This window comes from Gorilla gorilla, chromosome 4, assembly GCF_029281585.2.
Source record: "Gorilla gorilla gorilla isolate KB3781 chromosome 4, NHGRI_mGorGor1-v2.1_pri, whole genome shotgun sequence".
Taxonomy (NCBI): Eukaryota; Metazoa; Chordata; class Mammalia; order Primates; family Hominidae; genus Gorilla; species Gorilla gorilla.
In genome coordinates this window covers 87,560,828-87,575,784 of record NC_073228.2, presented here as the reverse complement: position 1 = coordinate 87,575,784, position 14,957 = coordinate 87,560,828, and the positions used below count along the sequence as shown (strand labels likewise).

The following is a 14,957-nucleotide window of genomic DNA, read 5'->3' as shown; positions in this document are numbered from 1 at the left end:
AACTAGAAATACGGGTATGAAATTCAGAAAAGAATTCAGGAGCTAAACATGCAAAACTAGAAATTAACATCTTCATTGTTCACGTATTTGTTCTTTTGGTATTCTTTCACGCCCCATACGTCCCACAAGACTTTTGGCTTACAAGTTATGTACAAGAGAACAAAAATGAAATTAAACAAACTAATAAGAAAATTAAAGCAATAAAAAAATCAGGAAGCAGATAGTATACTGATGGAGCCTGGAGAAGTGTGAAACTATCCAGAAAGCAATTGTAAATCAAGGTGAGTAGGGAGGCATTAATGGTTTAGAAGTTAATTCATTAATTCACTCATTTATTCAGCTCTACCTATGGAGCACCTACTATATGCTAAGGACATATTGGGCATACAAAAATGAATTTGTATGTTTCCTTCTTTCCCCAAATCCATAGTTTAGTAGGAGAGAAAGAAGTATAAGCAAATATTTGCAAAAGGGTAATTATAGTCATACATTCAAGGTTCAGAGATGGTAAAGATGAGAAGAATCAACTAGGTCTTCAGGAGGGAATATGAGATGAAAGAGAGTGCCCACAGTATAGGCCTGTCAAAGTGCTGGAAGCTTGTGTAAAAAAACAGAGAATTGGAATAGTAGGGTAGTAGTTAACCCAGGTGAAGTAAATACCAAAAGGCAGGGCTACATAGAAAATGCAGGCCATAAGAGGATAGGCCTATGTCACAGGGGAGAGAAGCTCCTAAACCAACCATTTGTCAGGTCTGGGGACAAGACTGGAAGTATTGACTCATTTGCAAGGAAACTAAGTGGGTCAACAATGAAAGAAGGTAGTAGGACCTCATCTGCAATCGTCCAATTTATCTGCAGGATAAATTAAATGCCTAAAAAAGAAACTTATTTTTTAAAGTATCTGCTACCATCAGGAAACCAAATAAATAGTCAGTCTATTAATTTCATTCTTAAATAATTCCGATCCTTTACCTAATTTCTTGAGCCATTTAATCATCTCAACTCTACCTTAAAACCCTCCCAATGTTTTCCAAATCTGTCTTACTGGGAAACAAAGATTAAAATTCCTAATAAGGATTATTTTGTGGATCTTAATTTCTAGATTCCCATTTTAAAATTTTAATTCCATTAATTTCTTAATAATAGCATTCTATTACTGATTGAATCATGTCTAATAAGCCATCATAATTTCCAGACCATTTCTAAGAACACGAGCTGATATTGAAATGTTTACTAGTGAATATAGCTAATGTAATTACTCTTTAAAACTTAATAGGTTATTTTGAAAAGCAGAATTGAATATTCATTGAATATACATAACTGTTATAATCACCACCTTAGAAAAAGAACCCTACTAGATTTTTCTCCCAAAACCGGCAGGATTTAATTTAGTGCAATTATTTAAATTTTATAGAGAAACACATATGTCAGGAAGATATGACATTATAAAACAAGAAAGGAGAAAAAAACAGGTCAACATACTGTCAACTATATATCTTTCACAATAAATAATTAAATTAAAACAGAAAATTAATTGCCTTTTTGAGCAAGTTTTCATTTTATACTTAGTTGGCTTTTTCATCAGACCATCTGGAATATATGGCTTCTGATCTAAATTAATTGCACCTTGGTTCATAACTCCTGTGTGTGTGTTCCATCACATGCATTCTGAATATACCAAATCTTTTACTGTCCCCACCATTTCTCATACACACACACTTGACTCCCCCAAATATAATAAAATATAGGTGGGAATTATTTGACTCATGAATTTAGCAATGCCTCTTACAAGGAATCTTGACTCACCTTCAAATAATCTTTTATCAACGTGGCAATTAAAATACCAGACGTAATTTTATGTAGTCAACTTTCCACAAGAATTTTTTATTAATTCACTCATTAGCCAATGGTCTGTACTTCAAAAGGGAAGACATATACTTCAGTTAAGAAATGAGAGAAGCCTTACAAGAATGATTTTGTGATCTTCCTCTTACCTCATCAGCCATAAAAGTTACCTTTCACCCCCATTCCTGCTCACTTTCAAGCCAAGAAAGAAAAGAACAGTGTCCAAAGATTTGATACTTAGTCCAAGAGCCAATAAACAAGGAGGAAAAAAATGTCAGGAACAGTGTTATTGTAAACATGCTGAATATCCTCCAGAAATATCAAGTTTCTTCTATGAAACAAATAAATGCCTTGTTACTTTGCTGACACAAATTTCAGCCAGTGCTTGAATTAATATTTGAACTGACTCTTTTATATTTCTCTTCCAATTTTTACATATTAAAACAAAAAGATGAAAATTCTGTTGATTTGGTATAAAGAGCCTAAGTAAAGTTATGCTATATTCCACATTGCAAGTTTTCAGTCACCAAGTATGTAGATTTATCCAAAATAACTTTATAAAATACAGTTGGGTTACATTGGGACACAAACTGGCTTCTTTAGAAGTAATTGTGTTTATGGAAGTGGGAGAGGACGTCTATAAGACTAGTAAATCCCTCGTCATGGGAGATATGCATACATCCTCAGAGCTCCTCTTCTGACAGAGTCCAGTTCCTGAACACTGGTTATGATACTATGAGCAGATTGTGGGGAGCCATCGTTCAATGAAGACAGTGTGGCTAGGAAATCCCTGGAAGGACTCCCACCACTAATACTTGTCAAAAATTCTTCAAACAGTACTTGCAGAGGCCCTGAAATTTCTGAGACTTCTATAAAATCCCTCCCTGGGCTTGAAAAAATAATTTTGAATTTGGGCAGTCTAGAGCCTTAGAGAGCTAAGAGCTGATCTGATAGTAGCTCTATCAGAGTAAACTGAAAAACAAACACACGGGGGGTCTCTAGGGCTCTCTGGCTGGTGGCTTCATGGGTACATAAGCCTGTCTTTCCACCAAGGAATCTGGCTTGGGATGCTTATTCATATTTGAATCAGGCCATGAAAGCCCACCATTTAAATAATATTTGGTAAAGATCTTTTAGGTTAATTAGATCTTACATATACTTTTGCAAAAGCTACCTCTGGATCATTTCTAGTACTACTAGCATTTCAGATAGTGTTTATAACTATCACTGTTGTAGATATTACACTAAATTAAAACAATAGTGATACAAATTCCCACCTTACCAAAATAGCAATAATCCCATTTATTTCCTAGTTTATTTAATCACATTCTCCTACCAACCATCTTCTCTTCTATTTTTTTAAATCAATTAAAATAAAGGCAAGAGAAAAGCTCTAGTTTTATATATTTCAACCATAGCTTGGATGTTATGTTTTCCCTTTTCCTATATACAAAAATAAAATTTGCTCACATCTGCACTTTTGGTTTAGAAAATACATCTGACAATCTTCAGTGATAGTGAAAATAAGAATGCTAAGATACTAGAGAACCACACCTAAGCACCCTTTTTGAAAGCAGGCCTTCCGATGCAAATTTAGTCAAGGCATTAGGAAAATATAAGCTGCTTATATTCTAGCTTTCGGGCTCTAAGATTGCTTATTCAATTCACAGAATCAGGGAATCACAGAATTTTAATGTTGAAAGAGACCATAGAAATTATCTAGTCCAGCCTCCTCATTTTAAACATAAGAAAATTCAGATCATTCTTTTTATATGCACCTACTCAAAATTAAAAGTATAATTTAATTTAACACTATTATCTATACTTTAGGATTCTAATAATAGCTGTTAATACAAATGAAAATCCATTTCAAAAGTTGTAGAAACTTCTATTCCATGTGCCTTTATTTTACTTATATTTATGTATTTGTTGAGACAAGATCTCGCTCTGTCACCTAGGCTGGAGTGCTGTGGCGCAATCTCCTCGGCTCACTACAGCCTCCACGCCCTGGCTCAAGTAATCCTCCCACCTCAGAACCCCCCACCCCCACACTTCTCCCACTCCCTGAGTAACTATGACTACAGGCGCATGCCACGACACCTAGCTAAGTTTTGGCATTATGCAGAGACATGGTTTCACCACGTTACCCAGGCTGGTCTCAAACTCCTGAACTGAAGCTATCTTCCCACCTAGCTCTCCCAAAGTGAGCCACTGTGCCCACCTCCCTGTGCCTTTATAATAAAGCTGCACCATGCTCTTTAGATAATGTCGGTACTATTGAACTCAAATTTGTCTTTAAGAATCTCTAACTCAGGCAAAGGAGAAATGACAGTGCTGAAATCAGACTGTAAGCGACTTGAAAGGAAGGGCTATATCTTAACTGATTTCATATCTCTAACAACCAGCAGAGTATCTATAAAAATCACAGTAGGTGATTTTTAACGTGTTAACTGGTTCAACGTATTGATTGGTTGAATGAAGGAAGGATTGCTCTGAATATTAGTGTAACAAAATAAACAGGAAGTCAAACTTGAAAATTCCTGCTGGGCTAGTTTATGGAGTTATTTAGTTAGCTCTGGGGTGTTTATCAGTACTTGGATTCACAGTGGATTGTCATCACATGATTTTTATCTTATGCTCTCACCAGAATAGGTACCACCCTTACAGCTTTCTATTCTCAATGCTCTAAAAGTGTATTGGAAACAGTCCAAGAGCAGCATGACTGTAAGAAAACCTGCCATTAACTGAAGACATTTCTAACCTGCATAACCATTTACACACTCCTCCTTCCCTTTCCACTTTAATTTCGGCTTATTTTACCACAAAATCATACAGTCGTATAAACAAAATGCCACCGTTTGGAATCCAAACAAGCACGAAGACTTGCTCTATTCCAATGAACTTCTGGTCTTCCCTCAGTTTTCTCAGTTCATACGAAGATATAGAAACTCAAACATCTTACCATCCAGATGATCCACATAACAATACACATCGTAAGTTTCCTGGGGAGAACGGAATCCATAGGTCCTGACTCCTGCCTTTCCCATCTTATCTCCATAACAGCCTACTCTGGGAGCCCGGATGGGATATCTGGGGAAATAAATGGCTAGTTAGTGGCACTTTCTTCTCACTCTCAAGTTAATAATGAAGGCTGTGGCCCCCAGACCTCTTACCTGACAGTCTGATCAGACAGCCAGCCTGCGTCACACTGCTCAAATCCATCTTCATAGGCAGCAAAGAGCTGCTCTGGAGTTGCTATGACTGCCCCAACGTCCAAACAAGCCTTCTGAGCAGCCTCAAAATTCAGTGTGTACCTGCTGGTTGCCGCCCTGTAGTGAAACACAACCCCTGCAAAAACAACAGCAAACAATTGCCAGCCTGTTCAAATCTCCCACTGCACTGTGCAAAATTTCTCATTGGAGCAATGTATCAACTTAGTTGGATACATAGTAATAATATCATAATAATTATTTACTTTTACTTTATGCAGCATTATGCAAAATCATGTTGATTTGAGGGGCTCCAAAAATGTCATTCATCTAGACATCCCATTCTGCTCCACCAGAAAATTTCCTAGTGGATCTCCTAGATCAAGGAAGAGATTTAAGTCACTGAATCCCAATAGTTGTCCTGATTGCAGGCAGTATTCAGGCAATCATGGGAACACCAGATACCTAAAGGGAGTAGATTCTGCAGAAGATACAAAGACCTAAGGGGACCACAAGATCAACTTCTACTTCAGGACTTTATCCGGGGTCAACCCAATATTTATGCATGAAACACTCACCTGTCTCATAAAAATATTCACTAACACCACTTCCTCCAAATGTAAAACAATGAGATATTTACCTTCAGAGACAATGTACTAGAGTGGAAAAGACACTGGACTATTTATGAGTGAGAAGACTTGTTCCAATCCCTAATTTACTCCTTACTTTTACACAAGTCAGTTTCTCTGAGCTTTAATTTCCTGTCCCATAAAGTGGAACTAAAAATATGTATGTTACTTGATTGGTGTGAAGGTCAAATTAGGTAAAGGATTTTAAAATGTTGAGTAGACCACCATGTACCATTCAAGTGTTTATCATATTCTTTACCTGACCAGCATAATGTAGGGTCTCTGCTATGACAGATAACATGTATAATTTTTATCCAAAGAAAGCCTGAAATAAATTCTCAAATTCTTCCTAGTAGAAGCTCCTGATACTTGCCTCAAATTCCACTTTGTTGTATTTTAGGGGTGGTATAAACTAGTAGTTTTGAACTGTGCTCCAGGCTCAAGAAATTTTCAAAGGGATGAGGATAGAGCAAGCAAGGGGGTGGAGCTCTGGATCCTCTCTTGCCATGTCAACAAGAGTCTCTCCATTTTTAGCTGGGGTAAATATGATGACTCATTTCTGCAAGACATCAAAGTGGATCGAACTAATATGCCAGAGAAGTCACTGAAAAATAGAAATTGAGGCAACTGGGTCTTATGAATGAGATTTTATTAAGAGTCATCCCATTTAAGAACACTTTTTTGTTGTTGTTATTTGGGATAAACTGTGGTTTCCAAGATACGTGCCACTCTTCTTATCCCTAGTAATTTCCTGGGATGGACAACAGTTTATCTTCTGCAGCCTGACTTCTAGCTATAAGACTGTCTCCCATGTGTTCATCCTTAGATCATCTCTGTCTTCCAGAGTTATATTACTGTAGTAACATGACTACAGGGGAAAAGACTATCCATCTCATAGATAAGTGCCTCAGATCAGTGCCAACACAAAAAGACCTGCACGGGCACTAAGTAGATGCAATGACAACTGGCATTCATTTTCTCATTTCTGATACTTTATGACTCAAATAAGAGATTTTGCCAAAAAAAAAAATCAAACGCCAATTTGTACCTTTATAGAACCTCTCTAAAATTGCCAGAAAATATATATGGTGCTATCTGGTGAATATAAGAGATAGCTTAAAATGATCTCTAAGGCTTAAGCAAGAATTTGAATAGATTTAGATTAGTTTAATGTTGATCAAAGCTTCAAATAGTCTTCTTGATAATTAAAAATCTTCCATGTGCACTGAAGATTGGTAGTAAAGGGGCACAAAGAGGCCTCCTCGACCAAGGCAGGGAACTTCAATCTGTATAAGTATCTGCAGTTGCTGGAATAATTTGAAGACCCCATGGAGCTAAGGAGATTAAGTGGAGGATTTTCATTGTTTCAGAGGGGCAAGGGGCAAATCCATTGCTAATTCTTTAATGATGAAAAATTGTAAGAAGTTGTTAAACTCCTTTGGGGATTTTAAAAAGTGATATATAAACAGAAGAGAGAGAGAGAGAGAAATCACAGTAGTGAGGCTAACGAAAATAATGATAAAAAGGTTAGAAGAACCCAGGATACTTAGTGGATGCGTAGACAACATAAAAATAGATTTATAGAAGGAAGCAATGGAATTTGAATATAAAAGGGTATCCAGAAAGTTAATGTGTTGCATCTGAAATTCAAAGTATTTCCTTTTGGCTACACAAGAAAGACTTTTAATAAAACCCTTTGTATATATTCTGAAAGGTAAATATTTTATAGGGAAATGGAGGATTGGAAGAAAATCTGTTCCATCATGTCTGGGTATTAGAATTTTGCTTAATAACTTGCCAAAATATTACGCTTCCAAGAGCTATGGCATTATGTGTGTACCCAATTAAAGCAATTTTTCTTTGCTTTGTCTCCTAACTTAAATTCAAATGACATATAAACCACCCCTGAAAAGAGGGTGAAACTAAAATGTCTCACTGCAGTACTTAATGGATAACAACTAGGATATTAATCTTAAAAAATATACTAAATTTCTGTTTGATCGAATTCAAATATTTATTAAGTCTTGGCCTTTTTAAGACTCTGATATGTACCATGGTTTTTATTAAATACCTTATTTCTTCAGTATAAGTTAAGATAGAATTTCCTAAAAGCAAACTCAAATATTTTAATAATCATATTAAGAGAGAAAAAAGGGGGAAAGGTTTTTCATGTGTATATGTGTATGTATGTGTGTATATGTATGTACATGTGCATACACACATATGTAATAATTTTTAAAATGTAGATTCGCCTTCAGAGTCTTGAAAAAGAATCACTGATAAGACTCAACACTGAAGTAATGATTATTAAATTATGGGTCATGCCTTGAGGTATTCGTTATTTTCAGTATACAATACTTTCCTTCATGGAATCAATGAAGTGGCTGCCAAAAATGCACCTGCCTTGACCTTTGAATGAGTACCAGTTCATTTTTGGTGAAAGACATGGACTACTGAATTGACAGGTGTTTTTCCGCTCATCCAAACCCCAAACAACAGTTACTTCTGAGTGCTATTTCTCAGTGCTTCTGAACCAGGTGTCATGTTATACTACCTTCTTGCGGATAATAAAAGCCTTACCATCCACAGCCAGTGACACCGTGTCTTGTGTGTCTTCAATCCCGTACATGACGTCACAGCGGTAGAGACCCGCATCACTTGCCAGCAGCTTGACCACGGTGAGGGAGGCATCGCCCACGGCCTCGGGATGTGTGGGCACAGACACTCTCCCTTTGTAGTCCTGACCAATCTTGATATTTCCATTTTGGGCCACAAGGACAGTAGTCTCTTTCAAATCTTTTCCATTTTTGTCCACTTCAATCTTAGACCATTTGATGCGGAGAAATTCACTGGTGTTGTAACTGGGTGGCAAAGTAGGCATCGTTGAAAAATGACAAGGTAGGCTGACTTTTCCAGAGAGGGAGCCCCTCACCGGTGGGCTTTTTCCCACTTTGACTAGAGGAAAGAGAAAATACCAAATTAACAATCTTAAAAAACCCAAACTGAATCTATTCAATATGTGAATGAATAAGCAGCCTTTATAATAGTTTGGTTACATCTTCAACATGTGACATAATTAGAATGACTTTATATAAAGAGAATAGCATACAATTTCAATGATGTTTTACAACAACAGGGATTAATAATGCTCATTTCTTTATATAGAAATGTGGCATCATTCATTTAAAAATTTCTTAACTTAGTGTTTAACATGAACAAAATAAGTGATAAAAAAAAGGCAAGCATAAGAGGTCAAGCAATTAAGGGCAAAGAAGGGCAGACTAGAATCCGTAGGGCAGGTTTAAAGGACTGGACCAACATTAGGAAGAGCAGCTGAAAGATGAAAATTATGTCTACAGGTCGAAAGACAAAAAATGTTTGTTACAATAACTGCCACATTACCTTAGAGGAAATGAAAACAAAATTCAAAGATGAAGTGAAAATAAAAAAGTGCTTCATAGGACTGGAACTAGGGAAAGCCTAACATTTGAAGGATGCACTTTGGTCCTGTGTTGGAACCAAAGGCTTTCATAATTATAACAAATCCAGCTACCATCACTTTGCAGTGAGCCATTACCTTCAATTATATAATGGGGAAAGGTTGGTTTCTGTTCACCTAACCGTCCTAAAATATTTATCTGCAGAATGTCCTTCTGTTTAAACTTTTAAACTTTTAATGATAAAGAATATATTGACTACAGTTTAACACCATTACATGCAAAATAAATGTTTTTTCACTCTTAGAGGAATCCATCCCTTTCTCTCCCACTCTCCTCTCTATCTTCCAGCCTCTATTAATTAGGCTAGACAATATGTTAGTAATAATGGAAGTTGTTGATAATGCACAAACAATGCTTACTTCATGAAAATATGGTCAACAAGTTAATAGTAGCCTCTAGGTGAAATGAAATAATGATTTTTTAACCAACGAAATGATGTATATCTAACACTCTGCTAGTGGTCAAACATATTGGAAACGCACATCTCAACATGGGCATGCATTGGAAATGATATCACTCTCAATGTAAACACTGTGGATTCTCAATGTAAACACAGTTGGAGAAAAGCATTTTGAAAATTGCAAGAAGATACTATGGAGATATTATATCCTTTAAGAAAAAAATACTCTCTCTTGCTAAAGATTAAAATTTTAACCTAAAAAAAGATTGGCCTATGAAACATTTCATGTGATGCAAATAAATCCAAAATAATTAATATAGTATCGTATTTAATGTACTTACAATATAAATCACTAATTTATTTCAAATGTATAATAACCATTGCTGTCATGCATTTGTTTATTATTTTATTAATCTACATGTAGCTTATCCAAAGCAGACTTAAGGCACTTAATGAAATTAAATAAAAACAAAGTGAAGTGTACTATTAGCTATACTAAATTATCCTTTGAAATATTGCTAAGACTATTATCATTTTGGAATAAAATTGCAAGGGAATAATTCCACTTTTAATGGCCTCCTTGGCTTACAAAGTAAATTCTCTAACTTAGCTCAACCTTAAAGTAAAACTGGTCGAATTCCTTACTAAGGATCCTCCACTGAGATGAAGGATAAGCTCCCAGATGGCTGGTGAGAGACCTGAGTCAGAACACATGTCTCCTGACACCTAATCAAGGAATCTTTTAGCTCTGGTGTGCTTCCTCTGCCCCTAAATGAAGTAAAAGAAGTGTTCTTTTCAGTTCCTTTTCAAAGTCTAGATGCATCCTATTTCTATAAGTATTTAATTACTATCTGAACTGAAATATTTTAGTAATTTCATGATCTTTTTAATAAATCCGTAAGGTTCACAGAGGACTCTCTGAAAATACCTTCTACCTATTTCACATTCCTTTAATTTGGACCTAACTAGGGAGATGATGATAACACAAAGATATTGTTCTGAGAAGAGAAAGGGTGAGAATTTTGTGCTCTAAAAATCTCCAAATTTATATTCATCATATGTTCTAGAAAATCTCATCTTCCTTCCTGAAGAATTATTTAGATGACTAACTTTGCCACAAATAAAGTACTATTTTTAAATGCAAAAATAAACAGCTTTATCATCAACTTTAATTCTGGTATGAATTTTGAAACTATCATGTCTTTTAAAATTAGTTTAAAATATATGTCTTCCAATTCTTCAATATTTCTTACAAATTATATTTCTCTTCACAATTTTAAGTATATAGGGACAGACACGAGATTCAACCCAATCTATCCAATAGGGAGGTTTGTGAAACATAGAGCATTGCTAAACAGCTGTGCTGTAAAGAAAAGGTATGTTGGAAAAAAATAACTTTAAAAAGCAATTTCCCAAGGGCTGTTTATTGTTCTAGATGTTTATATATATAAGCAAATTAAAAGCTTTGGTTGGATATAAATAATATATTGATGTGAATACAAACTTAACAAGGTTAACAAAAAGCTGTGTGGTCAAATCTTTTGTGTATTATATCTTCGGTCTTAATGCACTGGGTCACAAAAACGAAATTCACTAAATCTAAATATTTTAAGAAAGAAATTCAGTAGTTCAGAGTATAATGTTTATAGAGTATGCATGTTTAAAAGAAATCTGCTACCTACAGGAATTTGTCTGAAATGCTGACAATTCAAGTAATAAAAATGAATCCTAACAAAACATTGGCTGTTACCAGATGGTTTGTGGTCCAAATGAGTACAGTGAGGGAGAAATCACTAAATAATGAATAACCAATTACCCCTCATTCTCTGTCAGCAGATTCCTTAGAGTAAAGATGATGTAAATTCCATCTGCACAATTTGAGCAAACACACACACACAGACCTTGGCCAAATAAATGTCAAATTGAGAATATGGGAATTTATCACTCTTTCAAGTGACAAATATCACTATCTAGTTCATTCACTTATTCATGACTGTGCATGACTCCTTTTCCTACTATAAGGGGAACATCAAAATAACTAGGCCAATGGTAGATAATCAACGATTAGGACAGTTTATAAGATAATATAATGTGTATTGTTAAAGGAAATAGTTCTTCCTGGGTTAAAATAAAGCCCATAACAATAGACAAGGTGTTCATTTATGTTAGTCGTTGACCTCATCAGTGACTGGGAATAAACAGAAAAAAACCTTAAGATGAAAGTACTTGTCTTGACTCAACAACAAGTTACTACTGTGTTTTCCACTATAAACCCAGAAAATCTGTTTTATGTGGATCGTATATTTGTAACTTTCAACTCTGATATAAAAAAATTCTCCTGAAATTAGCCCCAAACTAATTACATCTAATAATAGTGATCATGGATTTACAAAGAATAGGTAAAGACATGCAGAAATTACTCAATGTTGTTGGCTATCAAAATTATTGTTGTAAATACTGTAAAGGAGCTACAACACAAGTTGTTTTTCATTGCATGAGTTCTTTCTTTAAGTGGAAAGTCTAAATTTCAGCTGAAGGATGGTCGCCTACTACTTTCCCTGTAAATTCCCTTCCAATACAGCCCATCCAAATACCACTCCCCTTTTCATATCCCTTTCTCCATCTTCACTGGTTGCTGTTGTCCTTTCCTCACTGTGACCTTCACCTTCACTTCCCAAAAACTTTGAGGAAGACAACTCCTAGGCTTCACCATCTGATTAGCGTGTCTTCATGATCCAATTGGTGGAGCCTAGACTCTAAAAACCATCCAGGTGGTCCACTGTGGCATTTATTTATTTATTCACTCATTTAGTCAACACACAAAATGACTAAGTGCTGTCAGTGTGTCAGGCACTTTGCTAGAAGATGAAAGGCCTTTTTGCAGCTTATAGTAGCCTACTTGGGAAGAAAAGCAATAACTTATCCCAAGAGCATGGAAGATGTTATTATATCTGCAACAGCACAGGGGACAAGGGGAACATGGAGGAGGAATTTATTTATTTATTTATTTACTAGTTATTGAGATAGGATCTCACTTTGACATCCAGGCTGGAGTGCAGTGGTGCGATCATGACTCACTGCAGCCTCGACCCCCTGTGATCAACAATTCTCCTGCCTCAGCCCTCCCAGTAGCTGGAGTTCCAGCTACTGGGCTACTACAGGCCCAAGCTACTACAGGCCCAAGCCACCACGCTCGGCTAATTTTTTAAAATGTTTGTAGAGATGGGGTCTCACTGTGTTGCCCAGACTGGTCTTGAACTACTGGGCTCAATCACTCCTCCGACCTTGGCCTCCCAAAGTCCTGGGATTACAGGCATGATCCACTGCACCCACCCAAAGAGGAGCTTTTAAATTGGTTAGAAAGGGGAATCTGGAGGTGAAAAGGGGAAAGAGAGCCATCCCAGGAGTCAATTTATTCTTGACTCCTCTCATGTCCTCACTACACACCCCATCCAATCCATCAGTGGATGGACTGACTCCTCCATCTCCACATATCCAATTCACTTCTCTTCATCTCCACTGCTACCTGATCTAAACTACTCCCCACCCCATTTCATGCACAGGCTACTACAATAACCTCCTAAATGATATCTCTGCTGCTACCCTTGCTCTCCTACAATCAAATCTGCATAGATTATCAAAAACTGAATTTTCAAAACATTCATCAACTCACATCTTTCTTTGCTGAAACCCTTCAATACTTCCTACTGCACTTGGAATAAAATCTAGACTTTTTTTTTTTTTTTGACATGGAGTTTAGCTCTTGTTGCCCAGGGTAGAGTGCAATGATGCAATCTCGGCTCACCACAACCTCCACCTCCTGGGTTCAAACAATTCTCCTGTCTCAGCCTCCTGAGTAAAAATTCTAGACTTTTTAAAGCCTACAGTGTTCCACGTAGATAAGAAGTATAACATGGTGGTAAAGAGCACACACTCCTATGAATTGGTTCATCTCCAAGCTTTGCTTCTTACTGGGTATGGGCGTTTGAGCAAGCTGCTTAGCCTCTCTTGGTACCACAGTTTCCTCAATAGAATACAGGGGTAATGGATGTTTCAGTGAGTTAGTGTTAAGCACTTAAAACAGTTCCTGGATCATACGGAGTTCTATTCAAGTTTTGGGTGTTATTATTATTTAGATGAGCTGGTTTCTGCTAATCTCTCTGTTCATGTCTCCTACTTTCCCCTTGATCACTGCTCTCCAACTATAGTGACCTTTCTGCTATTCAAACACACAATGTTTCTTCCTAACTTACAGACAGGTCCTGGCTGGCTGGTTCCTCATCATCATTCTCATCTCACTTTAAATTTCACTTTCTCAAGGAGGTCTTATCAACTTCCCCCAACTCAAGCCACTCTCTATGATGTCACTCTGTTTTATGTTCATCAATTTGAAAGTACCTGGATTGTTTGTTTACTTGTTTATTGCTGGTCTCCCATAACTAGAGAAGTAAGTTTAAAGAACAATAGGCCAGTTATGAGTCATCCATGGGTATATTCCCGGACACCCAGAATAATATCTGGCACAAAGAAGGTATTCAAAAAATATCATCAGTGGGTGAACAGATGAATGGGTGAGTGGGAAAAATGGATGGATGAATGGATGAATGGATGGATGGATGGATGGATGGATGGAAGGATGGGTGGATGAATACACGGATAGATGTTGATAAGCAAACAGATGGAAAGATTTTGGACAGATGAATGGATGGCTGGAGGTATGGATGGATGAATAGATAGATGATGGATGGATGGATGGGTAATGAATAGACGGATGACTTAAACTTTAGCAAAAGGAATTCATCTGGAAAATCATAAAAGGTGAGTCTGATGCATAATATAAGTGTGAGGAAGAAATGGAATCTGAGTCTGGAGAGGTACACTAGACAGACAGAAGCAGATGAGTGAAACTCTTGGATAGCATCTTTCTTCAAATTCCTTGAATATATTAAATAATAAATTTGGAATTATAGAGCCCTCATTGGAAGAATGTAAAATTTCAAATTAAAAAACTAGGGCATATGCATATCCAACTGCTTTTTTAAAAAAGAAAAGAAAAGGAACTAAGGGCAAAAACATGGCTGTCACCTTTCTCTTTATCTTCTCAATTCTTTTCAAATTCTAGCCCACTGAGTGTTTAATAGTGTTTCTTTTTTTTGCATAGGAAAGTTTTTGAGAAATAGTGTTAGAATTTTAAAATATGCCCAATACCATATATGAGCTTTTTGCAAAGCCTGAAAGTAATCAGGGAAGTTACTGAAAGCTCACTTGCATCTTTAGCATCCTACTTATTATTTTGTTTTGACTTATTTATTTAAAACTAATGTTTTTGGTCCAATAATATTTTAACTGATAGTTTTCAGCACTTAATAGATTT

General features: G+C 36.3%; 1 protein-coding gene across 4 annotated transcripts in view; it reads right to left on the bottom strand.

Annotated features, from left to right (window-relative positions):
* Positions 1–14,957, bottom strand: part of VCAN (versican) — a 110,610-nt gene that overhangs the window by 83,362 nt on the left and 12,291 nt on the right. For all 4 annotated transcript variants that reach the window (XM_004042243.5, XM_004042242.5, XM_004042244.5 and 1 more), the window contains exons 3-5: positions 8,264–8,638; positions 5,019–5,193; positions 4,808–4,935 (exon numbers count right to left, since the gene is read on the bottom strand). In XM_004042243.5, the coding sequence (XP_004042291.5) occupies positions 4,808–4,935; positions 5,019–5,193; positions 8,264–8,638 (678 nt within the window). The remainder of the gene's footprint in view (positions 1–4,807; positions 4,936–5,018; positions 5,194–8,263; positions 8,639–14,957) is intronic.